This window comes from Semicossyphus pulcher, unplaced genomic scaffold (genome assembly GCF_022749685.1).
Source record: "Semicossyphus pulcher isolate SPU_LCO1_2020_fin unplaced genomic scaffold, fSemPul1.0.p SCAF_25, whole genome shotgun sequence".
NCBI lineage: Eukaryota > Metazoa > Chordata > Actinopteri > Labriformes > Labridae > Semicossyphus > Semicossyphus pulcher.
The window spans coordinates 2,109,240-2,136,494 of record NW_027211699.1 but is presented as its reverse complement, the minus strand read 5'-3'; the positions used below and the strand labels follow the sequence as shown (position 1 = coordinate 2,136,494).

Genomic DNA, 27,255 nt, shown 5'->3' with positions numbered 1-27,255 from the left:
AGGATTAAATGGATCGTGATGTTGACAGACGCAGTATTGCGTCGTGGTGAAGAAGAAGCTCAGCCTGAAGGCAAAGCTTTCAATTTACCAGTCAATCTATGTTCCAACCATCACCGATGGTCATGAGCTTTGGGTAGTGACCAAAAGAATGAGATCGCGGATACAAACGCTCAAAATGCTCAGCCTTGGCCTCGGACATCCAGAGAGAGCTCGGAGTAGGGCCGGTTGAGGTGGTTCGGGCATCTGATCACGGTTCATCCTGGGCGCCTCCCTTTGGAGGTTTTCCGGGCGTGTCCAACTGGGAAGAGACCCAAGGAGGGTAGACCCAGAGCTCGCTGGAGGGATTATATATCCCATTTGGCCTGGGATTGTCTCGGGATCCCCCAGGAGGAGCTGGAAAATGTTGCTAGGGAGAGGGGTGCATGGATTACCTTGCTTAGTCTGCTGCCATTCCTGGATAAGCAGAAGAAAATGGATAGATGGATGGATGGATGGATAAAGCCAAGTACGTCTGAGAGAAACTGTGAGAGAAACAGAGAGGAAATAAAGAGAGGAGGAAAAAAATGCTAAATAAAGTGTTGTCAGTGGGCTACCATTGGACTTAAGTAACTGAAACGTTCAGCCAGTCCTGGTAACAGTTTTTTTTTCTTCTACAGTCTAATTATAAACAACTAAAATTCCTGCAATACCTGTCTGGCACCCTGCAGCCATTTCTTACTGATGGACCCTGCGTTTCGTCTGTGCCAGCAGAGCTGAGCAGTTTTTTTACATTCTGTCAGTTTCTGTTTGTTTATCTGTCAGAAAAATGTCTAAAAAATCAATTAACTAACACACAAGTCTGTATAAAGGATGCTCATCTGTCTCAGGAACACATACAGAATGGTACAATGATTCTGGCACTGTGCTTGTGCCTGTCAGACCACACAGATTTAAGCTGCGCATTATACCCCCAATCAAACGGGTGCATTTGTCTCATGTCAGTCATAACTTACATACATTATAAATACCATGGGGGTAGAATTGCTTCCTATAATGATTTCTGATCTATTATGGCGCTTGAATGCTTTAAGGTAACTTAACATGATGTGTTGACAGTCTGGGAAATCTGCAGTAAGGAGGTCTGGGAGGAACTGACTGACATATCTTGACAATAGCACAGAGCTGGTAGAGATACACACTCATACTGAGACGAGACCTCAGCAGGACTACGCCTCAGATTACAGGGAAGCCGGCCCAAAATCAGGACAGTAAAACTGAATGCAAAAGCAGACACGCTCATGCAAATGATCGATCGCTAATTTAGCAGCAAGAGTAGCAAGGAAGGAATCAATCCCCCCAAAAAATCACTAACATTTCCTGTTTTTAGTAACACAGCTGCAGCTAGCTGTGTGTGCATAGTTTGATAAGGTGACAATAATGTGTGTCTCCATGTGTCTGTGTGTGTCCATGATCTCTTCTTCTCAGGATGCACGGAAGCAAAGAGAGAAAAGAGACTCAGGAGGTAAAAGAACAAGTGTTCCATAACTTAATGAATTTCATTAGTTTTTTTTTCCCTTTTCAAACTATTTCACGCATGGCAAAACGCTGTAAATCCATAAACAAACACATAAACAGGCAGAAAGATTGATGCATTATGAATAAATCATGTGGGTACTGAAACTCAATATTAACTCTGCGTTGCCTGGAGGCTTTAGAGGGAGCTTACGACTGATCCATCTTGATGTCTGAGGAGCTAACTGGGAGGCGAGCGCTTTAGTAAGCACTTATCCCGGGAACTTAATTACTGAAACAAACGATGATCGTGGCGATATGGCGGATATGATTCTTCATTATTGTTATTCTTTACCTAAGGTTGTATACACAATGTCTCTCTGTCATTATCAGCATCATCATTAAGACTTCTGGGAAATGAATGAAAGTCAGTCATTCAGCCGTAGGTTGGTCGTGCTGACACTCGGATGTCCTCAACACTGCTCGCCGGATTACCGTGAAATTTTCCAAAGATATTAATAGACTGCAAATGATGATTCCTAATGACTGTGGTGAGCACAAAGCTGATAAAAAGGGCTTTACGATAAAATATCAGAGTTGGCCACAAATGAACATTTTTGCCTCTGTGACGCGTGTCATGAGATTATTCTGATGTAATGCCAGTCAGTACACACTCCGATACAGTAGGTGGCAGTATGCAACATTAAAAATGTAATCTAAAAATAAACATTGCATGCTAAACATACAGTATAACCTTAGATGAAATAGTTTTAAATGTATGTTTTGAACAGGATTGTACTCTATGTCAGCATCTGCGCATGGGCCTTCCCGATAAGGATCAAACATCCAACACAGGAGAGACTTGACGCCAGATTTGCATCCCCAAATTTGCCCTTTGCCTACAGTTTGATACATAACTTGCCATTGTCTAGAATTAACCACAGCAGTATAATGAAATCTGCCATTTAAATTTGTGCCTACATGACGAACCCTACTCATAATTGTGATCCTCTCTGCATTTGCTGTACTGCAGTATTTACTGCACCACTCTCAAGTCTAATGACCATAAATGCAGCAAGCAGGTGCAAAAACCTGTACTTGTTTGTAATAACATGGCAACAGGCCGTGAACAAAATAAGTAAAGAGGATGCGTTAATAATTGTAGTTGCTTGGGTTGATGGATGGTACATCGGTCTGTTGGTCTGCCAAATCTAAAACTGCTGGACGTATGTTTTCTGAAGCCACTCATGGTCCCCAGGAGATAAATCCTCCCTCTTTATCCACCACTGACATTTCTCTAATGTCAACAGCAAATTTATTTATTTATATATTTTTGAGAAATGTCTCAACAGCTATTGGTCGATTCCCTGTAAAGTCGGGTACAGACATTCATGTTCCCCTAGTGACCAATTGTCATCACTCTGCTGATCATTAGACTATACACCGATCAGCCATATCATTATGACCACCTGCCTAATATTGTGTAGGTCCCCTTTTGCCGCCAAAACAGCCCTGACCCCTCGAGGCATGGACTCCACTAGACCTCTGAAGGAGTGCTGTGGTATTTGGCACCAAGACGTTAGCAGCAGAACATTTTAACATGGGCCTCCATGGATCTGACTTGTTTGTCCAGCACATCCTACAGATGCTCGGTTGTTTGGAGATCTGGGGAATTTGGAGGCCAAGTCAACACCTTGAAATCATTCCTGATCCATTGCAGGTGTGTTCTGACACCTTTCTATCAGAACCAGCATTAACTTTTTCTGCCATTTGAGCTACAGTACCTCGAACTACACGGGCCAGCCTTCGCTCCCCATGTGTATCAATGAGCCTTGGCCACTCATGACCCTGTCGCTGGTTCACAGGTTTTCCTTCCTTGGACCACTTTTGGTCAGAACTGCCCACTGCAGAGCGGGAACACCCCACAAACACCCCACAATCACCCCACTCTGATCCAGTCGTCTAGCCATCTCGATGTAAACCTTGTCAAAGTCGCTCACATCTTTACGCTTGCCAATTTTTCCTGCTTCTAACACATCAACTACGAGGACAATAAGTTCACTTGCTGCCTTACATACGCACTGACAGGGGCCATTGTAACCAGATGATCAGTGTTATTCACTCGACCTGTCAGTGGTCATGATGTTATGGCTGATCGGTGCATAGCACGATGATCAGGTGTTTAACATTTTGGTTTAGGACCAAATACGTAAAACTAAAGGTATTCCCATGTTTGTATAGTGCTTATTTGCCATCCTTAGCATGCTTACACGCCAAACTAATAAGGTGAATATACACAACTTGCTAAACACAGCATGTTCAGGCAATGTTGCCATGTCCAGAGCCTCACAGAGCAGCTAGCACGGCCATAGACTCTAGTGGTTTTTGAATATTAAATACATCTAGTTCAGTCATTCATTTACATCTACACAGTATATTATAATTATAAACATGTGGTGTACATGGCAGTCTATTATACAAATAGAAACGTGGATCAACTGGCTTCATGCCCGTCCACTCGTCCAGTATAAGAAGGAGCGTTTGCAGGAGGACGATGCAAGGAGAAAGAGGAGGAGGTTGACGAAGACCGAAGATGACAGCTAATAGCGTAAAGACTGTCAGGGCAGACAGTGTGTCTAAATAACCAGGTGCTGCGATTAAGTTTCTGCCTGGTTAAACAGTGGAATAATTGCTGAAGTTAGCCAGTTATTAGAGCGGCTCTGCCATGCTACGTCTGAGAGCCCGGCTACGGCCTCACCATGCTAATTGGGCTATTTATACCCAAACACATTGACCAGAATCACTGGCTTCCCTTCCAATTCACTTTTCAGCACTTGTTTATTTTTACTCGGGACACAGTGCTGGAGTCACAACCCTCCCTCCTCCCTCCTCCTCCTCTTCATCCTCTCCTAAAGCCATTTTTCATTCAAGCACGAGCTAACTGAACTCCAGTCCTCTGCCCTCTGTCTCTTTGTCCGTCTGTCTCCTTGTTTTTCTCCCCTTGTTGTTTTTCTCTTCTTTTATACAGCGCAGCTCCTTTTTTCTCCAAGCCTTTTTGTACTGCTAATCAGTGTGTTATGCATGCCAGCGTCTGTGTGAAAGACTTCCTCATGTGAATGTATGTGTGTGTGGAGATGGATGTATGTCACTCAGTCAGACCTGCATCCCCCTGGAGTGTGATTAATAGAGCCAGCTGTGAAACCAGACTGTCACGCGCACACACAGTCACACTCGTATGCTCACACACTGAGGTATACTTTGAATTCTCCTCTCTTCAGAAGTCACCTTTTCTTCTCACTGTTTCTGTGGCATTTCTGAGCTAGAAATGAGCTGCTGCCTACGAGAGGCCACCGCCATCCACAGACCCCCCCTCCCTTCTTTTGAGTGTGATGGACTCGCTATTCTCTGTCTGTCTGTCGCTTCCTATCTTTGCATCTGTATTCTCTCTGCCTTTTATTATCCCCATATCTTCCCCTCCCTCCCCTTTTCTCACTCTTTTCTTGTATTTTATTATCTTTCCTTCTCTTTTCTCCCTGTCTTTCTGTCCCCTTCAGGCGAACCCTCAAACCTCCATCAGGAGCAAACAAGGCTCCTTGACATTCAATTTCCTGCTTGCCACGCACTTATCTATTGTATGCGCTCCTCCTTCTTCTCTGGGACTCTTTTTGTGAAGAGCTGAATAGGTGGATGGATGCGGCGCTGGACGAACAGGCAGGCGGATGGATTGGGATGGATGAGGAGGGAACCTGGCTGTTTTTTTGTGTGTGGGGTTTTGGGTGTCAGCATCCCTGGCTGAAGCTTTCACAGCAAGGTCACTTTGTGGGGATTTTCAGCCTTTTTCTTGACAACAGTACACTGATTGTGTTTAGGAGCTGCCAGCTATGAAAGCAGGGGACACAGATTATCCTCAAGTTTTTTTTCCTGCTTATCTAATCAGTCAGCATGGTGGTGCAGTGGGTCGAATCCTTGTTTGGCCATAGGAGTTGTTGTTTTCCCGTGCTTGGGTGGGATCTCTCTGGGTACTTCCTCCCACGGTCCAGAGACGTACTAAAATTCTGGGAATATACCCCACCTCTTCCCCAATGACAGCTGGGATCGGCTCCAGAACAGGATAAGTGGTATAGTTAATGGATGGATGGATCTAATGTTTTCTCTGACCCAATCTCAGAACTCATCGGCTATAGTCTGACCACGGTATAGCCTCTGGAGACAACGGTGAACATGCGGGGTGTGTCCGGTTTAGCCAGCGTTAGGTGATCGCGACTTCCAGCCAAGACTTCCTTTTCCGTGTGCTGCATTGTTTACAGCTCAGTTTTCAACTTGGAAAAACAACATTTATTGGAGTGGGAAAGTTTAAGTGTGAAACTGGATGTTTAAATGTAAATTTTAACACAGTAGTACACCTGTTACTCTCTCAATAAACAAGAGTCTTTCCAACACATATACTCTTGATGCGTTTTCAGATCAATCAGTTCTTGGGACTCCCTGAGAGGAACTCACCAGGAGAGCTCTTCAAAGAACTAAAAACCTTAAGTATTTTTCTGACCTTGTATGTCACAATGAAGTGCCGAAAGCTGGCCAAAAGCTGGTAAAGCAACGGGACATAAAACACCAACAATGAGAAAGGGGACGCCCAAGGAGATTAACACTTGACTGCCAGGCAATTAACCTGTGTTTTGGTCCTTTTTTTCAAGCTACCACTAAAGGTAGCGATTGCCAGGGCTGCATTGGCTCATTGGTTCCACCATCAACTTGCACAAGAGCAATCAGTGTACATTACATCACTCAGGGTTCCTCTGTCTCTTGAGAGAATATCTACTCTGAAGCTTAAAGAGTCCCTCCAAACTCTGTCTAATGGTGGCTGCACACTGCCCAGACTAACGGCGACCAACTCCAACCAACACCAACTGTTGGGTCAGTGTGCGCCGACAGTCTGTGTTTGTTGGATGGAGTTGTTCGAGTTTGACATGTCCAGTCGGGTTTGGTGGAGTCGTAGACCAATGTGCGCCTTTTCCCAACAAACCGCAACATTCTGAGAGTGCGTTCCCTTGACAACTAGCCTATACTCGCACGCATCAGTACGCATGACCTTCGTCCATGTAAAATAAAGCAAAAACTTAATAAGAAAGAGTAGCCAACAAAAGTCTGTCCTGTCAGCTGATGTCTGGGCAGTGTGGAGCTGGCAGTTGGAACGTGCAACCAGCAACTGCCAACTTTACAATGTTGAGGTGAGATGGGCATTGTCTGGACAGTGTGCAGCCATTGAAGAACTAGAATCAGTCTAACAGTGTTGCTGTGTGAGAACAAAAGAAAAAGGGGCAGGGTCCTCGGAACATTCTTCAAAGTACGAAAAAGTCCCAGTGGTTTAAAAACGTCTTCAACAACTGGAAGAGTTTTATGTCCACTTGAGAATCAGAAGTGCTCCAACAGGGCCGTAGTCCAGCATTGTTAGCGTCTCTACTACTTCAGCAACCTTGAGTACAAGTACAACCCTGTTCACATAAATACTCTATTGATTTTACCCACTCAAGAGTTCTTTTCTCAGATTCTTCTATAATGAATTGTAACTTATCGACTAACTAACAAACTATTTAACTAAATAACTAACCACAGTGTAAGCGGTAACAATCTCATGTTGTTTGATTAGACGGCACAGCGAGCAGGTGAAAATCTGCAAGTCAGTTAATCTAGGCTGTTGGAAATTACTCAGTGATTAGTGTGTGTGTGTGTGTGTGTGTGTGTGTGTGTGTGTGTTTTCAGTAAGCCCTGCTGATAGATAAATGAGTCTGGTTGACATTGTCTGGAACAGGTGGTGGAGTCAGCAGGGAAGATACACACACACACACGCTCACACACCCAATTTGACTTCAATGCCGATTTTCTGGCTTGTTTGAGAGCGCGGCCAATCAGATTGGATAAAGACGGAAGAATCGGTCGTCTTTGAATAGCCTCCATGTTGAGTGGCTGATGTGTTGATTACAGAGGCAGAGAACCCACATTAATCATTCGCAGCGTGTTTGATTGACTGATTTATTGTTGTTTTAAGAACATTGCAGGCCATTTATTTGCCTCTGTGTGAACCAGTGAGTGTGTTAAAGGAACAGTTCACCATGAATGTTATCCTGAAACCCATGTGCTTGTTCTGTGTGTGTTTTCAGGTGAGTGTGGTGCTGGATTCTGTGAATGTCTCAGGCTGGAACACATCCAACACGGTGACGGTTCCTGACTGCAGGCTGTCAGAGGAGCTCGGAGGTCTGCAGGATAACTCCAGATTCACCGACTGCTCTCTGTGTGTAGCTGGCCAGAAATTTCAGACACACGACATCATGACTTGTGAGAGATAATTTTTTATGACCTAGCGTGTTAGAGAAAGGGACATTAAAGCAGACATGTTTGGTATAACTAAGTTATTAAACTGCGAGGAACGTTAACAACAACAACAAGGCCCTGTAGGTGCCCTTCGAATGCTTAAACCAAATGAGGACTCTTAAAATAAGAGCAACCAACTGTCAAGCTGGAAAACTGTTTGTAGTTTCTCAGGCCCAAATTGTATCCTCATCATTGAATCTGCAACCAAGAAGTGACATCTCAATCTGAGTCTTGAGTCTTGTCTCACCCTGAAAAGGCTCCTCAATGTTAACAATCTGCTCACTATACATTATCCCGCTTATTACACTATTTCTGCTATTTACTCCACTACACTATTATTAATTTGACACAAAATGTTAATTTGGAAATAACTTCATTAATTTAAAAATGATTATATTTCTGTTAATAATCTTAAAATAGCAGGTTAGACTCACAATAAGAGCTGCGTCCATAGCAACGGTTAACTCCGTAGTCTTCAAAAAATGAGCTAACAAAGCTAATATCACTCACATTAAATGGAAACATTTCCACTGATGGTGAAGTAAGACACGGTGAACGGGACCGCATGAATCAAAGCAGCACCTGATAGAGGTTGTCTGTCTTGTCACTGTCTGTTGACATGTTCTTCCCCCTTCACCGTCTTCAAACACTGCCGTATCCCGTACAGTGTTCTGTTTAATGTTTACTTCATGTGCCATCTTCAGTTTTGTTGTAGTAGCTCTGTTGTAGTCTACAGTTTTTGCATCGTTTACCTTTGTTGCTTCTCTCCGCCGTCTCTTTTCTTTTTTCCCCTCTGTAAACAGGCCGACATCAAATTTACCGTGCTTCTTTCGGGGGATTGAAATGATTTCAGTTGGTCCTCCGGACTGAGTGATTACAAAAGAATCCCTAGCAACGGTCTGTTCTTCATAGCAACCGTCTGTTATCGAGAAATAACAGACCTCGGAATGCTGTGATTAACCAATCAAAATTAAGTATTTAGCAAACCTGCTTAAAAGTTTAAATAATGTCAAGTCAGGTGAGGTCATATTTATTTCTAAAACTAATTTAAAACAACATAAGCTGTGCTTTACAGACACAGACATGAAGAACAATGAAACTGACAATACAAATACTGCTTATACCAGGCGAAGACAGACACAATATATGTTGTGAAACTGATTAATAAACATTTTAAACACACATATAAATGCAAATAAACGATTTTAAAAAGAGGTAGGCTATGAACTCTGCTAGAGAATATGGAGAGCTAGAACCTTTAAATGTTTGCTTGCTTATTGACTAAAGTCCGTAGACTGTCAAAAAAAACTTAAAACTTTCTAGAGATTTACAAATCAAGTAATAGTCTTCTATTTTTTTGATTGAATAACTTTTAAACTAATGAGTTTATTTTGTTACTCATGGTTGAGTTTGTCATTATCCCGTGTTTCACTTGAGAGTTTGAGATTGTGTCTAAATACTGTTTCAAATGTCTCAAACTGTGACGAGAAGTGAATTCCAGGGGAAATACTTCAGCAGATTTTAATTTTAATGAATAATTTTTCCTGCCGCAGGGACGCTGATATTTGAATACAGTGAATATCTGTTCAAAGTATCACCTCTGTTCAAAGTAAGCACCTGATTGTGTTGTTTCTGGCCTTTACGCATGAAGTCCATACTGACCACATCCCTTTTTGCCCTCACACACACATGATGCTAACTGTTCACACAGACTGGCACTTTGATGACCGGCAGCGTGAGCTGGTGAAAAGTTTGAGCAAACTGGTGAGCTGTGCGTCTCAGTGGGGACAAAGAGACACAGTTCATTATTAGATTTGTTGAAATGTGTGTGTGAGGAGCAATTTTAATTATGTGCTGCTGTGGTTTGGGGTCCTCCCCTCTCTCTCTCCCTCTCTCTCCCTCCCTCTCTCTCTGCTCTGCTCGGTCCAGACGACGTCCCTCCTCCTCGTTATTCCCCCTCTTGGCTGTTCCCGTGACAACTCTCGCGGCCGTTAATCGCCGTGGAGACGGACAGAGAGGGATCAAACGAAGGAGGGAGAGCAACTCAAATTGGCTACATGTTGCCCATGTGATCTTCATTCTCTCTATCTTTCCTTCCCTTTATTTTATTTTTCTTCCTTTTCTTACTATTCCCCCTTTCACTTTCATGTTCCCTTTTTTCATTCTCTCTCGTCCTTTCTCGATTTTCCTTCTCCTTTAACCATCCTGTTCTCTCTCTCTCTCTCTCTATCCCTGTAGTTCTCTCCCTACATCCCTCTGCTATTTGTCTTCCTGTCAGTCTTTTCGTCTTGATCTCTTTCTCTCCTCTCAGTTCCCTTTACTCCCCATTTTTGTCTACTGTTCTCTCCTTCTCACTTTCTCTCTCTCTCTCTCTCGCCCGCCCCTTCCCTTTGTTGCTGCAGTATGAGCTCACCAGTACAGAGCTGCACCAGACAGGCTTACAGTAGGTTTGTCCCAGTAGTCCTACCTGGCCTTTCACTGTTAACTTTGGCTCCAGTGCTCCAGGAGGCAGTCGTTCATTAATGACCACACATTCTCTTTAAGGATTGCTGTGTGTAATCTTTACCGTACCTGATCGGTGACAAAAGGAATGACACCAACATCATGATCCTGTCTTGCAAATGCTCTGGCACGCTGTATATTTATAGACTATAATCTAGATGAGCAAATATACAGTAGCGGTTGGTTTTCCTCGCCTCCAGTGCAATCAAAACCGATAACCTCTCCAGTGTACTTTTTTTATGTGTTCCTCAGTGATCCTTTAGACATGCAAAACAGCTGAATAGTTTGTTCATCTTCTATTTAGCTTTGGAGCTTTACAACTTTAAAGTTAGGGCAGGCAGCTTAGACAAAACCAGTTAACTAATTCCCCTTTCCCACCGAAATTAGCGTGTTGAAGCGGGTTTTTCAGACCCGGGGAGATCCGCTTATAGATGCGGATAGTCTCTGTTCCCATTGCCAGTGAAGTATACTCCTGTCGGCCTCTTTTCTGCATCTGACATCACAAACGCACCTGAAACATAGTCAGTAAACAGTGAAGATGTTACGGTGGTTACGTCTTTATTGTATCTATTACTCATTCAGTCTGTGTATCAAACTTGTCGCCGACAAATTTGGAACCATGTTCGAGCGCAGCTTAGACTGAGCATAGCATCACGCTGGAAAGGGGACGGAGATAAGCTTGTCAACACGGGTTTTTTGTTCCCATCACTGATCGGAGCTGAGGTGAAAATTACCTGGGTCCCAAAACCCCCAAAAAACAGCTCTTTCCTTTGGGGCTCTGTCTAAAGCCATTCCCTCCAAAACACACGAACATTCAATGCCTGACTACTCGTTCAAAACGAATGGCTCTTTTTACTGACTCGGGAGTCACGAGTCCTCATCTCCACTGACTTGTTCACCCCTCCTACCGGCTACTAGCCTCTGCAAACTACGAATTTGAGGTGAGCGCAGAGCACAGAACTGGCTCAAGATCAAAGAGGCCAAACCACCTTGGCAAGACCACCATATAAGCCGAGCCCTGTGAGAAAAACAACCACTTTGGCGCTTGTTTCAACTCAGTACTCGCTCCCACAGTCCGGCTCCTGGAGCTTGCTCCCTGCCCTGAGCTGAAGGCCTGACTCGAGTTATCACTTACTGAATCACTCACTCAGTCAGTACCCACTCTCCCAACACAGCAGGACAGAAAAAGCACTTTTTCTGCACACAATCATGGAAAAACGAGCATCACAAACCTGTGAAATGACACGCTTTACTATCAGAAATTGATCAATTAGGTCCAAAAACAATCAGAAGAGATGCACGATTAAATGTGATCTCCATTCATGTTAGCGGAGTGCTAAACTGAAAGTTCGCCTAATCGGGCGACAGAAATCTCTAGTGCGCACGCTATATGGGCGCGCGGCCGGTCAGGGATTCAAGCTCTGAGAAACTGACTCAAGTGACTCGAAAACCTGACTCTCTTTAGTGAGTGACTCATACAAACTCGAGTTAGTAAAAACACTCTTTCCACTTTCCATGTCTAACTACTAACGGAAAACTTAATCCAACTACCTCTTGTGAGACTAGCTTGCTAGCTTTAGCTTGTGGAAGCTTCCGGTCATGTTTAAGGGAGTACACAGGCAGAGTGCGTGCAGGTAGCCAGGTAGGACATTAAGTAGTTTAACCCAGCCAAATGAAATAATTTGACGTGCTTATTACCGGCCTGCAACAGTCTCAGTTACTTGAAATTTTTTCCCGAGCATTAGATTCATTGATTAATGTCGGGATGTAAAGAGAATTTCAACAAATATAACAAAAAAGCTTCTAAAATAAATTGCCTATAGCCTCTCTTTAATCTTCCAGCTGTCTTGTGGTTAAACATCAGGCTGCCCTCCTGACACTATGTGAAGAATTATTGTAATCTGTTCATAAAGTCGAAGGAAATAACACATAGCACAATAGCTTAAAAGCAAGTGATGGACCTCCGTTATTCTGACTCTGAGAAAACGTGTTTATTTATCATTCTCTTATTCTCTTCTGGCCACTTTCTACCACTATTATCAGTGTTAAACTTAATTGTGTCTAGTGCAGAGTTGATGGATGACACTGTGTGACCAAACGAGTAATTAAACGGTTAGCGGGCTACGTGGCTAATAACTCATTATTAAGTATTTAAGTTAATAAGCATATCACTGACTTTGACACATACTTAATAAAGTGTTAAAACATGTGTTACATTTTAATCACCAGCTAACTAGGCATTCATTAGTGGACAGTCTTGTATGTGTTACCCAATGAGCATGTCATGAAGCACATTCGTAAAGGATGGGTCTGGTTGATGTTTGTTTTAGTAAAAGGACTTAACCTTTTGTAAATATAAATCTTCTCCCTCAGACACAGACCGAGCTCCATCTGTGAGGTGTAACTAACCGCTGTCACAGCCTCAGATGATGAGAGATAGAATACATTGTGTCGTTGCCCTGAGCAGAACTACAGAGACGAGATGTGGTGATTATCTTAAGCATGCAGAATTATCATACAGCGCTGATTTCAAGTACGACTGAAGTGGGGCTGATTTATGTAATTTGAAGTGCTGTGGTTGGATCAGACAGTAAGCATGAAGATTAAACATAACCTCTCCAGCTGGAGTCTGGAGTCACAGCTGAGAAAACACACTGATTTGCCTTTTAAGCGAGGCAGAAAGTTACTGGTCACCTCACCTGTTTGTTAAGAGGAAATATTCTTATATTAGTTTATATGACGGGGACAGTACACAGCTTATAAACTGTACCTGAGCTAGGTCTGAGCTGACTGGATTTCCCTGGAAAAGAGACAAATCTCTTTAGTATAAAAACAGAAATACAAGACAGTACATATTCACGATACAACAACAACAAGATTTTACAAAAGGAAACTTCAAATGTTGGGGGGTATTATGCTAATTTCAAGCTTCATATTTCATTCTGTGATACCTGTGGATTAGCTTAGCATAATTTACAGTTTAAAAAAATCCTCATTTTTCTCACAGTGGTGCTCTGTGCAGGCCCTCATACAGCCTCTGCCTGAAACGACTCAGTCAGCTCTGTCCTTTTAAGAAACCCCGGTCCTACAAGCCTGCTTTCTTCTGATTAGCTAGCTCTCTGAAGCCTGCTGAGGGCCTGAACTCAGTGTTTGAGGCACGCCTCCTACCCTGTGGCCGTGTTACAGAGTTGTCAGCAAAGAGTAAACTTTTTCTGGTCTGCTGCTCTTGTCCTTTGGAAAAGAAAACACTGATGTCTTTCCTTCACAGCCAAAGAAACTTTCTCCAAGATGTTCTTAACCAACTAGACGAGCAGAGCCGTTGAGCAGAGTGGTGGAGTGAAAAAAAATTCTGAGGCAGGCTGAGCTGCCAGGTGGTGTCCTTGAACTGTGCCAGGGGCAGGAAGTTCTGCTGTGTTGCGGGCAGATGCCCAAATATAGAGTTCCTCCACTTTGTGACATCACAAAGTGATGCATCTGGAGTCTGTGCGAAACCTGGCGTTCACAGCAGCTTGCAGACTAAGAATTTTTTAGCAGGGGATTACTCCAACATACGTTAACCTACAGATTTGAAACTTCACCCACGTTTAGTCTGGACATCAAACATCATAACATTGTGTATATGAAACGGCAGAATACCCCCTCTTTAAGTCTAATTTCATCTTCATTTTCCCCTTTTCATATTTATTTGTACAGAGGCCTAAAAGTTGGCTGCACATGAAGAAGCGACCGTTACGCCTCTGTTAAGCCTCGGCGTCTGTAAAAGTCACGGAATGGCGAAAATGGTGGGGTGAAGTCATTCCTCTGTCTGTCAGCAGTGAAGGTAGTAATGGAGGTGTAACAGAGGCGTAACAGAGGCGAAATGGCGTATGTGTAAATGGCAGAGCCGGCAGGATTGAACAGCGCTCTGTGTGTGTGTGTGTGTGTGTGTGTGTGTGTGTGGATGTGAAGCTCGTGCTGTTTGTTTACAGTTCACGCCCCTTTTGATTCTGCAACGCCGTTGTGTACCGTTGCTTCGTTACAGCACTGTTGCAGAATCTCTGTGTAAAAAGGGCTATAGGGAGCTGATTTGCCAACTTCCTTGTGGTCACCAGATTTTGTTATTGAAACCGTTTATTTATGTGTTTTAATTTAAGCAAATACAGGATCTGAAATCGAGGTAAAATGCGGCTCAAAAATATCATTCGTATTTCAACCACTTTGTTTTCTTTGGCAATTAATCAGCATCTCTTTCACACTCTGTCTCCACTTAAGCTTAGTCTGAACTGTCCTTGCCTCAGGGGGATTTGTGAACTTGTGTCCTCATGCAGCAGGAGACAGAACACAGTTTTGAATTTTCAGGGACACAAAAGGATGAAGCACTAAAAAAAAAATACAGCTTAGTTAAACCCCTCAGAAATACTGTTTGTATTTTTCTGATGCAGCATGTTAGATCAGTCTGAGTTGAGTGGCAGCAGGCGACTGTGTTCTCAAAACACACAGACACACCTTAATTAAAACATATTGTATCAAATACTCTGCAGTCGAGCGAGTCTATCAGCATTAAATTCCAGCCTGACACACCTCAGAGGTCGTCATGAGCCTGACAGGATGGAGCTGCACTCCACTTCTTCCACGTGATGCTTCTTCTGCTGTCACTGCTGCCAATCACCCCCCCCCGCTCTCCTCCGGCCCTGTGGCAGCCTGTTAACGGATATCAGAAACCTCAGTGTGCGTCAACACACAATAACAAACCTCTCTCTCTCTCTTTTGTGTCTCAGCTCGCTCGCCCTTGTTCGGTGCCATGTTTGAGCACAAGATGGAAGAGAGAAAGAAAGGGAGTGGAGCCCTTGACTTCCTGCTCCCTCGGTGGCGACTCGATGTTTCAATTCTAATCTTTCTCTCTGTTGCATCAGGAAGTGCTCACCTCTCAAAACAGCCATGTGTGTCTGCACGTCTTCCTTCATGTTTTGTTGACTGCAGCGCTATTATCTTGTGACTTTTAAAGCTGCTATGTGTGGAATTTTTATAAGACTATGAATATAACTGTGAAGGCACAAGTTGTTGTTAGTAGACAAAGTGAGACAATAGCAGCTAAAATGAATGAAGTCGGTTGGGCTCGACATAATCAGCCCACTATTTCCTGACTGGAATTGGAAGGAGGCTTCCATTCAACGCTAAAACCCATTATTGGATACATCGGCTAACCAACATCAACAAGAGTCCTCCTGCCGATACGACCACATCCATGTTTTCTACCTTCCCTCTAACACAACCCACAGGAGGAGAGTTCCCTAAATTAGAGCCCCCACCAACACGCAGCATGCTACGCCTACACGTTTGAACCAGCATCTGCAGATAATGGCCATGAAAATGACATATCAGCATTGGCAGATATGTCACTTTTCTGCCGATATTTTCACTTTTCAGGCAATAAAACAACGCAAAGTTAAACAACTTTCACAACTCTTAACTAGCAAATTGTACCGAATTTAACAACATCAAACACACCGAAAATACATAAAATAAACGCTAAGAGAGTGTAACATAAACATCAGTGAAAAACTAACTTACATATTCATGGACGCACACACGATAAAAAGACGATTACCAATGTCTCCGTAGTAGGTGTAGTCAACAAGTCCGGGCATGTCTCCCTCACTGCCGTGCTTCGGGGGGGATGCTGCATTCAAGTGCGCTCAGAAACTTAAGTGATCAGACATGCGACCTTTTGTACAACGCCTCTTCCATCAAGCGACTTGATGTTCTTTGCAATTAGGTGGAAAAAATGCTAATATATCGGTATCGAAATCGGCAATGTGCAAAAAGGGTTGGAAAATATTGCCATATCAGATGTCGGCAAAAAAATCCAATACAATGCATCTCTAATATGTACCCTAGTTACAGGAGTTTAATTGGGTACATTGGTTATCTTACGTCTTTTAAGTGACGACGCTAGTTCAGAAAAAGTTAATGTTGAGTTATGGATTAACAGGGGACTCAAACTTTGGTGTTCTAGATGAGAATCCTGTGTTTGTTTGACCCATCCATCACCCCAACAGCTGCCCCAAACAGCTCTTTACACAAGGTGACCTAACTTCTTCCTTTTATACTGTAATACCAACTGGGGCCATTAGAGGCCACCACTTTAAAATCAACCTTAAAATGTTGACTTTAAAGTTTCACACAGGACTAAAAGTCAGGTCTCTTCGTCGGTTAGAATCCTGCGTTTGTATGACCCATCTATTGCCCCAAACAGCTACCCTATTGCTCTTTATACTACGTCACCTAACTTCCTCCTTTTTTATCCTAATAACTAGTACAGCCTAGGGCTGCACGATAAATCGTTTCACCATCAAAATTGCGAGGTGCGCATGTGCCATAGTCACATCGCAGGAGGTGCAATTGTGTGGCATATTAACTGCAACACGTCAAGCTGCTACTTTATTGTTGCTTGGTGCAACAGGAGTACTCACCATTTTTTCTTTTTCCATCACTAATCTAGAAAAAAAATGCAGCCCTTTGAGAGAGTGCTGAGTGAACTGACCGCTGGGCTGCAGCGTGCGCCTGTCACCTGCCTGTAAACTGTGAATAAGCACACGCCGCTGCTGCTGTCGATGATGTGGTTGGGATGATGGAGGCAGGCTTTTAGTTATGCATGGCGGCTTTTCAGTGTGTGTATTGTCGTTATCAGCGGCACCTCGTCCTGTTGCTGGTTAATGCTGTGGCTACATATACGGGCTGGTAACGGAGCGGACATACCACAGAGTGTGAGGTTGTGTGTGCCAACAGGAAGTAGGAGACGGTGAGCTTTCATTTTCTAAAAGTTACCACCACCGAGGTGACACCACGCTGATTAAACACACATTTTAACCTCGTTAGAAATTGAAGATGACACGCCGAAACAATTGCAGCCCACAAATGTATTTCTGTATATTCTATATAGAAATGTGTTGCTCCATCTATACTCTCCCAAAGCCCCAAATAATAAAAAGTATGATTGTTAATTTCAGCCGTTATGTACATAAAAACATGCTGCATTTGTCTGTTATGTCGCAATAAATATCGCAGAACAAAAAGTCACTTTTTTCCAATATCATACAGCCCTAGTGTGGCCAAGAGAGAGGTCACCATCTTACTAGAATCCTAAAAATGGGTCATTAGCTGATGCGTTGACAAACTATATAATGTTTAAGTGTAGTCACTTATAATTCTGATTGCTCTGTATCACTTGAATTTTGTTATTTAAGACGTGTAACTACAATATGCTCACAGCCAGATATTTCAGAATTGTCAGTGCTCTCTGGTGGACAATGGCATCACCGCTTCTGCACTGTCCCTTTTATGCCCAGGCTCTCCCCCACTCTGCAGTAAAATCAGTTTACACCAGTGTAATGGGGAAACAAATCAGTCCAACTTTGGTGAACTTTAACAAACAAGTTTGTGCCATTGACCAATTGCAAGCTGTCTTCACAGCGCTGACCTTTAAAGGGAACAGAGAGACAAAGGATCCGACGTGGAGGAAGCCATCTGCGTTGCACCATCCGCTCCTCTGTGAAACTAAAACCTGCAGCAGAAACAGAGGAGCGGTTTGCACTCAGTTATGAGTTAATACGTCTTATGAATGAACAAAGTGACCTTATTAAACATGAGACTTCTCTATTGAATGAGATTATGTTAATGTTGTGATTAGCTGGCATGTTCCCAGCTAGTTAGCTTGTTAGCAATTAGCTCACCGGCTACTGCAGGACACCAAAGAGCCCTGCGACTCTGGTCGACCCGGAAGCTTCTAGACCCAAATATTTTTAGAGGAAGTCAAAGAAATATCACATTCTAGTGTGGCTGGGATTTAAAATATTGGCTGACTTACTGTACTTCTGGCATGAACTAATATTTGGATGGTGTTTCAGTTGGATTCTAAACACAGGGGCGTTAAATTGGAGTGAAAGAAATCACAAGATATTTTGTCTAAAAGCGGATTTTCACTTCATGTCAAGTTTAATTGAGAACATTTCTTTTCTTTCAGACTGAATGTGATGCAAAACACCTTTATTAAAAGTACCATGATCATTTATTAATATAATGATAACAGGTTGCAGTGCATTCGCTTTTAATATGTTATTATACTAAGTCACGTGAAGCTCTCTGAAACCTTCACTGTTTATACAACCCTTAAGTAAATGCTAAGTTGCTTTTAATAGAGTTAATTTTACTGATGTGTTTTTGTAAAGTGCGCATCAATCTACATGAAAGCCTTCAAACAATGCAGGCCGTGTGTTCATCTCTGCTTTGTTTATGTGTCCTCTGTGATGTTTGTATTTCTTTCCGTCCGCGTGTCCGTGCACACGTGTCTGTTGCAGTGATCCCTCGTGCCACAGTTGGTTGTGTTCATCTGATAGGAGGCGGGGGAGATTGAACCTTGGTGATTTAGCCGTCATGTCAGCGGAATATTGATGCCCGCGCGGCTCGAATGGGGAAATTATAAAGCACAGAGCCAGGAAATGCATCTTAATTGCTGTTTAAGTGGGCGTCTTCATCAGAAAGAGAGAGAGAGATGGTGGGCCGCGTCCCCATACGATCCAGAGAAAACAGATAGATGGGTTAACACTCCTCTGCAGCACTCTATAGAGGAGAGACAAATGAGCTCATAAAGAAGCACTCTAATAGAGGGCTGCTCTGTGAATAGAGGGGGAGCTTCAGACACTGTAACTACAGGAGCGGTGTCTATTTATGAGGCGCTGCTGAAAGCTCCGCCGTATGCTCGCAGTACTGCAGGAAGTCCTGTTAGTGGTCCCTCATCTGACTTCCAAAGTGGTTTTGTGGTGCAATTAAATTTCATTAACACTCCAACATAGTTTGGTTAAAAAAAATCAACACAATGAGATTGAGTTTTCATCTTTTGGGTGTCAAAGTGACCTCGTTTGGTGCAAACTCAGGAACGTTACGACAGATTCTACACGCAAAGATGCATGTTGGATGTGTGCTCACATACCTTCGTGCATGTGTTATCTGTGTCCCTATTAAAGGACACTATAGCTGCCTGCATGCTGTAAGCTCCGACCGGCTTCTTTAAGAGTCTTCCAGAGTGTTTAGGTTGCTGTCGTGTGGTCAGAATTGACACAAACGCACTAATCTGTCGGTACACCCCGCCTGACCCTGCTCAAACCGCCGCTGGTCAACGTGATGACGATAAAGCACAGTTATAATTGGTTTACTGCTTTGTTCTTCCTCTCCGCGCGAAGGGAAAAGGTTCAGGTTACCGTCACTGTGCCAGCGAGCGATAAAGCCCACTTCTCATGGCTGCAGGCGCAGTCGAGGAATGAATGCTCCGGATTAATTTTCAGGAATCAGCTGAAAAGAAGAAAAATGAAATAAATACAGAAGAATGTATTTTCGCTGAAACGTGTTCAGACTGTTCAGAAGGTTCTTCAAGTCTGTTTTTTTTCCCCTCTTTGGCACTTGAAACTTGTTTTGTATCACTGCTTGGCTGACTGTCCCTGTGTGTGTGCTAAACAAGGTGAATGAGTTTAATTCAGGGAGGTTTTTTTGGATATTCATATAAAATAAAAAACACTCTGCAGCTGCTGTGCATGCTTTTGAAGATCGTCAAAGCATCTGTCTTTTTCTTCTCTCGCCTTTTATTCCGCTAAACCCTGTGTGTATTCTCCTCCCCTGTCCTCTCCTCCCGCTCAGAACCGTGTGGAGATGAATGACGTGGAGCCAGATGTCTTTAAAGAGATGATGTGCTTCATCTACACAGGCAAGGCCCCCAACCTGGACAAGATGGCAGATGACCTGCTGGCTGCAGCTGACAAGGTACAGAGAGAGGGCGTGGATGTGTGTGCGCACGCACCTGTTACTATGTACATTAACACACAAGCTGGGATGTATAATAATGACCACAAATCTACACCTCAGATACACCGAATGGTCCTCAATCCTGAGCACACACGCACACTTGTACTATCACTTCAGTAAGACCATAGACCAACTCAAGTAACTTGTTACGCTACTGCGTTACCTACTGAGAAAATCAGCACGTTAGAGTTTTGCGTTAGCATGTTGTCAGGACTGTGTGTAGCCTACTTTATGTCTACCTTTGAATGTATTGACTCTACCCTCATTGCATAGCCTCATTTACAGCCCATAATCTGTAACTGTGCAGCCTAATAACATGAATGACAGACACAGTATAACCCTTACAGCTCTTTATTATGTTAACAACCTGACAGTGAACTGGGCAGAGGCATACAGTATTAAGCACAGCTGTTTCAAAGACAATACAACTCAGGCTCTTAGTCCCACTGGTGTTGCGGAGCTGTGTTTAGCTGCAGATGCTACTTCACATTTGAAGTCGAGCGCTTCACAGCTGACCAGCACTTATCCTCCAGACACAACTTACATTTCACCGTCATGTTGTTCTCGTTCCTTTTTCCCAAAAATTCAGAATAATGGGAATATTTCCACGAGGTAAACGCTGTCCTCTCTCATTAGCTGAATAAGCTAGCTACACATGCGCACTACCTGCCAAAATGTAGGAGAGAAACAGAAACAGTGCTTTGGGGATTTTCTTTTTTATGGCGACAGAATTCCCGAAGTAACGCGTTAATAATCCGGGTACTCTAACGGATTACATTGTTACATGTTACCCCAAACACTGCCCACCAGTCGGTCAGTGAAGTGTCTCTACTGCAAAAACTGCTACAAATTTTGTACAGATATTTCTGGCTCCCCACAAGATGTGAGCCAATGACTTTGATGATCCCCTGACCTTTTTGTTAACTTAAGCATGGTTAGCACTGTTGCCTTGCAAACAAAGAGGCCAACTTTGCAGAGTTAGCATGTTCTCCCTGTGTCCGTACAAGTTTTCTCCCACATTCCAAAGACACGCTTTTAATTAAGTGGAAACTCCAGATTACCTGTAGGTGTGAATGTGAGTGTATGTGTCAGCCCTGTGATTGACTCGCAGTTTGTCCAGGGTGTGCCCCGCCTCTTGCCCAGTCAGTATATCTAATGGATGGTTGTGTGGACTTTTCATCTCTTTATCTAGCACCACTGTTCAGACTTAATTATAATTTAAAATTGCAAAACCTAAAACATTCCCACCACTCTCAGCTGCACTTGGTCTTTTGTGCTAATTAGCAAATGTTTACATGCTAACACGCGAAACTAAGCAGGTCAGAGAGGTTACTGTGACCCTGTTAACGTTTAGCCCTCAGCAGTGCCTAAGTCCAGCCTCGTGTAGCTGCTAGCACGGCTGCAGACACTTGTTTGTATGTTTACAGCATCCATCTTTAAAAGATTAATAACAACCACAAATCTACCTCAGTTGCCGTTTTAAAATCAGTCGATTATTTGTTGTTGTAGGCTCGTTTCATGAGAGAATTTCTGATACTGCCTGACCTCAGCTGCAGCCTTCACGCTTGAATGAAGGTGCAAAATTGCAGTTCAAAACAAGTTCTTTCTCTGTAACCAGTTTAAGACAGGAGAGAGACATGTTTTGCTATTACACATTTGGCAAGACATGTGTGAAACATTATAGCACGAGTCCTCTTAATGGAAGTTCATACATTAGTTTGTAAATACCATGGTGGTGACTGTGCAGGGTCTCTACTGAACACATCCTGACTCATGCTGGGATGATTGTTTCCCACAATTTAGTGATCAAACTTTGTGGAAATGATTTTTCACCTCTCGAGTGATCCCCCTCTCCATCCTCTCTCCCCCCTCTGTCTGCATAACTGTCACTTGTGCTTCCCTCAGCCATATTTTGTTCTTATTCAATCTCAGCCTTGTTGCCTCTGCGGTGGAGTAATTCTGCATTTCCGTATCATTACACAGCGAAACAACAGTTGTTGTTGGCAGCGCTGTTTAAGTAATTTAGTTTACCTGCTGTTTCTCCTCTCTCTCTGTCATTGGCAGTATGCTCGGGAGAGGCTGAAGGTGATGTGTGAGGACGCTGCAGAACGCCTCATCCTCGCCAACCTGCGCAGGCCGTGGACTTCATCAAGTTGTGAGTTACACGCCTGCACCCCGATCATTCATCTCCACCTCTACGTCCACATTAAAGCCAATATTTTGTCCTTTTTCACACTTAGCTTTTTGGTCTTAGGAAACCATTAATTTTCAGTGGGAGCCATTTTTAAGTCCAGAGGAAATTTAATTAAATCGCCTGATTTGACCATTTTACTGCTGTGTCATATCAGGCCATTTAGCTATAAAGCTCAGCAGCTGATGTTAATCATGTTGCAGGCAGCCTGTTAACTTAAAATGAGGCCTATTAGCATCCATGACTGCTACTTATGTCCATAGAGAGGTGATTAATAAAGTAGCTGAATGCCCGGTTGAAACTTTTCTGAATTTGACGCATTTTCCATCCCTTTATTCACCCCTCTCTCCTTTCTTTACAGCTTTCCTCCACCTCCTGGCCCCATTCTTGCACCCGCTCCGTCTCCCTCCCATTCTTCCTTTCCTCCCTTTCCCCCCTCTCTTGTCCTCAAGAGCTCATGTGCGCCTAAAGGTGTTCAGTAATGCAGATTTCTGCCCCTAATCCCGGTCATTAATTGTGGTTATGGGCGTTATGACAGTTTAATTTGCGACAGAGTTGTTGTGTCGGTGGGAAAATTGGCCACGGGGGACTCGTGGCCGGCAAAAGCGTTATCAACCCTCCCTCCTGCGGACACAATGGACAGCAACAAGAGCAACAAAACAAAAATCAATTTAGAGGACGAATATAGAAAACAGACGACACGGAGGAGCCAATAATCCTCCCGCGCAGTAGCACCTCAACCTCTGTCCGGACCAGCCTTCACAAGCAGCTTACAGTCATTAAGTGGAGGCAATAAGAGTCTCATGCATTCATCCTCTGCAAAGGCAGCCAAACACTCTTTATCTCGCTTTGTTTAGAGACGGAAAAGAGACTCGAATTTAAAGAAAGACTCGTCAGGAAGAACGTCAATGTGAGTAATGTAAAGCAAGCGTCTGATAATAGAGGTTTGTCCTCTGATAACCGCCGACCGGAGGTCACAGTTCGGCCTCTTTTTAATTTACCCTCCTCTCCCTGCCTCGTCCCCTCCTGTCCCTCTGCGCACACTTTCATTACTTTCCCTCACCTTTCTGTTTTTATTTATATATATATATAGGTTTTTGTCGCTGCCTCCGTCTCCCTCTCTCCTCCCCCAGTCCCTCCCTCCCTCCCTCCTCCTTCCTCTCCTGCTGCGCCTGCTCTCCTCATGCCCTTTCCCTTGCCTGTTGCCTCAGCCTCAGCACGCTGGCCATTACTGTAAGCAGGGGGTCACTTCCTCCTCAGAGGGTGGGGTCAGAGGTCGGCCGGGGGGGTCTGGAGCTGCTGTGTGGACCGCATTCGATCACACACACACACTGAGTAGACACACACACACTGGCTGTTGTCTATTTATATGCAATAAAACGTGAAAAATGTCATTAAAGGCCACACAGAGGGGTGCGTGATAGTGCAGCCCAGCACCCTGAGGCCACAGGGTCTGCTGATGCAGGGTGATGACCAGGAGTGAAGCTCATCAGTATTTAATGACAGGAATGATGCTTTCTAAGACATTACTGCTGAAGCATAACTACACACAGAACCCAAAGTGTATTTAAAGATAATCAGACATTTTCAGTTAATGATCTTTATCATCAAAGTCCTCAGTAACATCAGCTGGCAGATAAATGTAGTGGGTAAAAAAGTAAAGTATTTCCTGATGAAATGTGGTAAATAAAAGTTCAGAGTAACATCAAATGGAAATAGTGAAATAGAGCACAAGCAAAAACTGTACTTACCATAAAATCTGGAATATAAGACGCACTCTGTTTTTTGGGGTATCCCAGAGGGAAAAAGGTTTTATTAATAAACATGTATACAAGTTATTTCAACACTATTTCAATATATTTTCATTTAAAAAAACATTAAAAAAACACACAAATTACAGCCTACCATCTGTTTTCACCGTGTCGAGTTTGGAATCCTGCTAGCTACCGGTGCTGTAGCTAGCCATAGCTGGCAGCCTACGGTAACGTTGATTGTTGTGAGCGTGGCAGCTGCACTGGCGATCATGGCGGGTCATGTCAGTGACGAAGCGTTAGCAACAGTCGAGTTAGTTTTCCTCGCTTAGGACTGCGAGAAAAGCACAAAACAGAGACATTGTAGCAGCTTGGACCTGGAAACAGTTTAATGCGGAGATGTGACGTCACACAATCAAATACCTTTCTCTGCATTTTATACTGGTATAATAGTCCCACCTGTATTTTGGACGCAGCCCACTTTTTAGATGAAAAAAAAACTATTAAAAGTGCGTCTTGCACACCGAATTTTACATGCTACCGAATTCTTAAGCGCTGTACTTCAATAAAGTTTGTTTTCTACGACTTGCCACTTCATGGCCTCTCTGAAGAACATAGAATGAAAACATACGTTCAAAAATTGCTCTGGAAAAAAATAAGCGACCACTCCAATTTGTCCTTCAATCAGCATCTCTCTCTTCATGTCTTGGCCAGCTCAATCCAGATCTGAACCCTGTTGAAAACCTCCTGAATGTGATCAAGAGGAAGATGGACGCAACCTAACAGCAATATGACAGATTGGTGGAGAGCACGCCAATGAGAATATTGTATTTGGATGTAGGGAGAAGTGTTGAATACAATAAAACACAAACCTATAAATAGAAGAAGCAGAGAAAAAAATATTTTCGAGTGTTCTCGTATTTTTTTCCGGAGCTGTATGTTTTAGCACGTAAGACGTGTAAGCATGTAAGAAATCTAACAATAATCTGGGGCCCAATTAAACCCAATCACACAACTCTGATCAACACTTGAGACTAAAATAGAGTACTTCCAATATATTTTTATTTCAAAAACAGGAAACGGATTATATGTTTGACCTTTTGCCTTTATTAGAGGACATTGATGGAGATGGAAATGGACGAGGGTCTGAGTCAAACCCAGGGCTGACTGTGCCTCTGTACATGGTGGTAACCACTCAGCTGGGCCGACGCCCCTTAACAGGAAAATTCAGTGTGAATGCCCGCAGACCACACTTGGGAAATCACTGCTCTAAAGCCGGGTACAAAACATGGAGTCAGAACCCCGAGAGGGTTTTCAAAATAAAAGGGAAATTACAGAAGACATTAAAACATTTATTATTTTTCCTTGTTTTTTCTCACATTTTTAAACAAATGGTGTGAACTGCTATAACGCTAAATCCTCCCCTTGATTCTTCAAACTGTTGAAATCAACAATGTGGGAAGAGAACATAATTTCGGCTGAATTGCTCACAGCTCAGCCATATGTGATGTGTGGTGACAGGTTGCAAGTGGGCATCGGCTACAAAGGGTCACATGCCAAAACAAGTTCTAAATCAGTGCTCGAACAAAAACGATTTGATATGAAAAGATCTGATATCATATCACATGACAGAACAGAATGACTCAACATGCTTCTTGTCATATGCCCACTTATTATCAGTCTTGAATGTTGACATGAAGTCAGACTCTCGGGAAACTTGTACTCTTATTTTATCTTCCCCTTTTTTCCCCTTGTCACGCAGCTGACGTGATGGAGACGTCGGCCTGGAGCTCCATGGTGATCTCTCACCCTCTCCTGGTAGCAGAGGCGTATCACTCCCTGGCCTCGGCTCTGTGCCCCTTCCTGGGCCCCCCGAGGAAGCGACTCAAACCGTCCTGAGAGACTCCTCCTGTTTGGACAAGCTCTCTGCTCCTCTGTCCCCCGCCCTCCTCTCTCTCTCCTATAACATCCACAGTTTGAGACCTGGTTAAACATGGCGAGATGAGTAGCTTGGCAGACAGGAGAGTAACAGGACTGCTGCCACAGATGAGGGAGCCGCTACACATCTCTGCAGGTGGGGATGGAGTGAATTCTATAAGATGTGAACCTGGATAATAATGGATTGCGAGCTCAAAGCCTCATGTATTCCATATATTTTTTGTCCAAGATATTGGAAAGCTTGAAGCACAACCTGCGAGCATGTCACATAAAACTGATCTCTTGGCTCCAAAGGAAAAGTCACTGCTGAGACTCTATGAATAGGATTTTGTGGCATATTGTCTCGTACGGTGTCCCGAGCACAAACTGAGCTTGTGAAAGACGTGAAGAGGATCAACAAATCAGAAAGTGAAGGACTTTCTTTCCCATGGTTGATGATTTCAACAGTTTTTATACCAAGTAATGTTTAATGTTCACCTGTGCATTAAACTTAACGCAGGTTAAGCCAGATTTTATCCCCGATCAACCTTAACTTATTTTAGAATCAGGTTGATATGTCAAAACATCAAAACGCCTGATGATCAACGATCTGGCCAAACTTTGACCCCCAGCCACGGCCACGCCCCTTAATGAAAACTCAAACTTTTAATAGCTTTTAATCTTCAATGCCTTATCAACATGTTGAGCAAGTTTGAATTAGATCAGATGAAGCCCCTAGGAGGAGTTCGTTAAAGTACAGACCCTGTAAATCACCAAAAATACACCTTATTCTGAAAATCAAATCAAAATGGCTGACTTCCTGTTGGGTTTTCACCATGACGATAATAGACTTTTTTGTAGGTCTTAACATGGTAAGTATACATACCAAATTTCATACATGTAGATGAAACCTACTCCAGGGGCTGAATTTCAGAATATATACAGCTGTGTCAGATGATCGGCTAGACTTTGGGTCTGTCTGAGACACCACATGATCAGCATTGTCTGAAATGTTACACATCTGCAGTTTCTTATTTTTATTCATACTTTCCAATCATACTGGAGCAGAATTGCACAAAGTATGCCTGCCTTTCTTGATTCGATTAAAAATGTCACTGAAAAATATTGTTTCATTCTTACCTTCAGTGCGGCCGTGTTGTACCTGTTCCATAAGTACAGGCGCAGGTTCTGGCTGTTCCC

The 27,255-nt window shown here is 43.3% G+C and overlaps 1 protein-coding gene across 1 annotated transcript in view; it reads left to right on the top strand.

Moving 5' to 3' along the window:
- spop (speckle type BTB/POZ protein) overlaps nucleotides 1-26,037 on the top strand; it is a 55,190-nt gene extending 29,153 nt beyond the window's left edge. The window contains exons 5-9 of the mRNA XM_069675729.1: nucleotides 7,650-7,824; nucleotides 15,120-15,184; nucleotides 20,032-20,154; nucleotides 22,261-22,351; nucleotides 25,901-26,037. Of these exons, the coding sequence (XP_069531830.1) occupies nucleotides 7,650-7,824; nucleotides 15,120-15,184; nucleotides 20,032-20,154; nucleotides 22,261-22,351; nucleotides 25,901-26,037 (591 nt within the window). The remainder of the gene's footprint in view (nucleotides 1-7,649; nucleotides 7,825-15,119; nucleotides 15,185-20,031; nucleotides 20,155-22,260; nucleotides 22,352-25,900) is intronic.
- The last annotated feature ends 1,218 nt before the right edge of the window (nucleotides 26,038-27,255 follow it).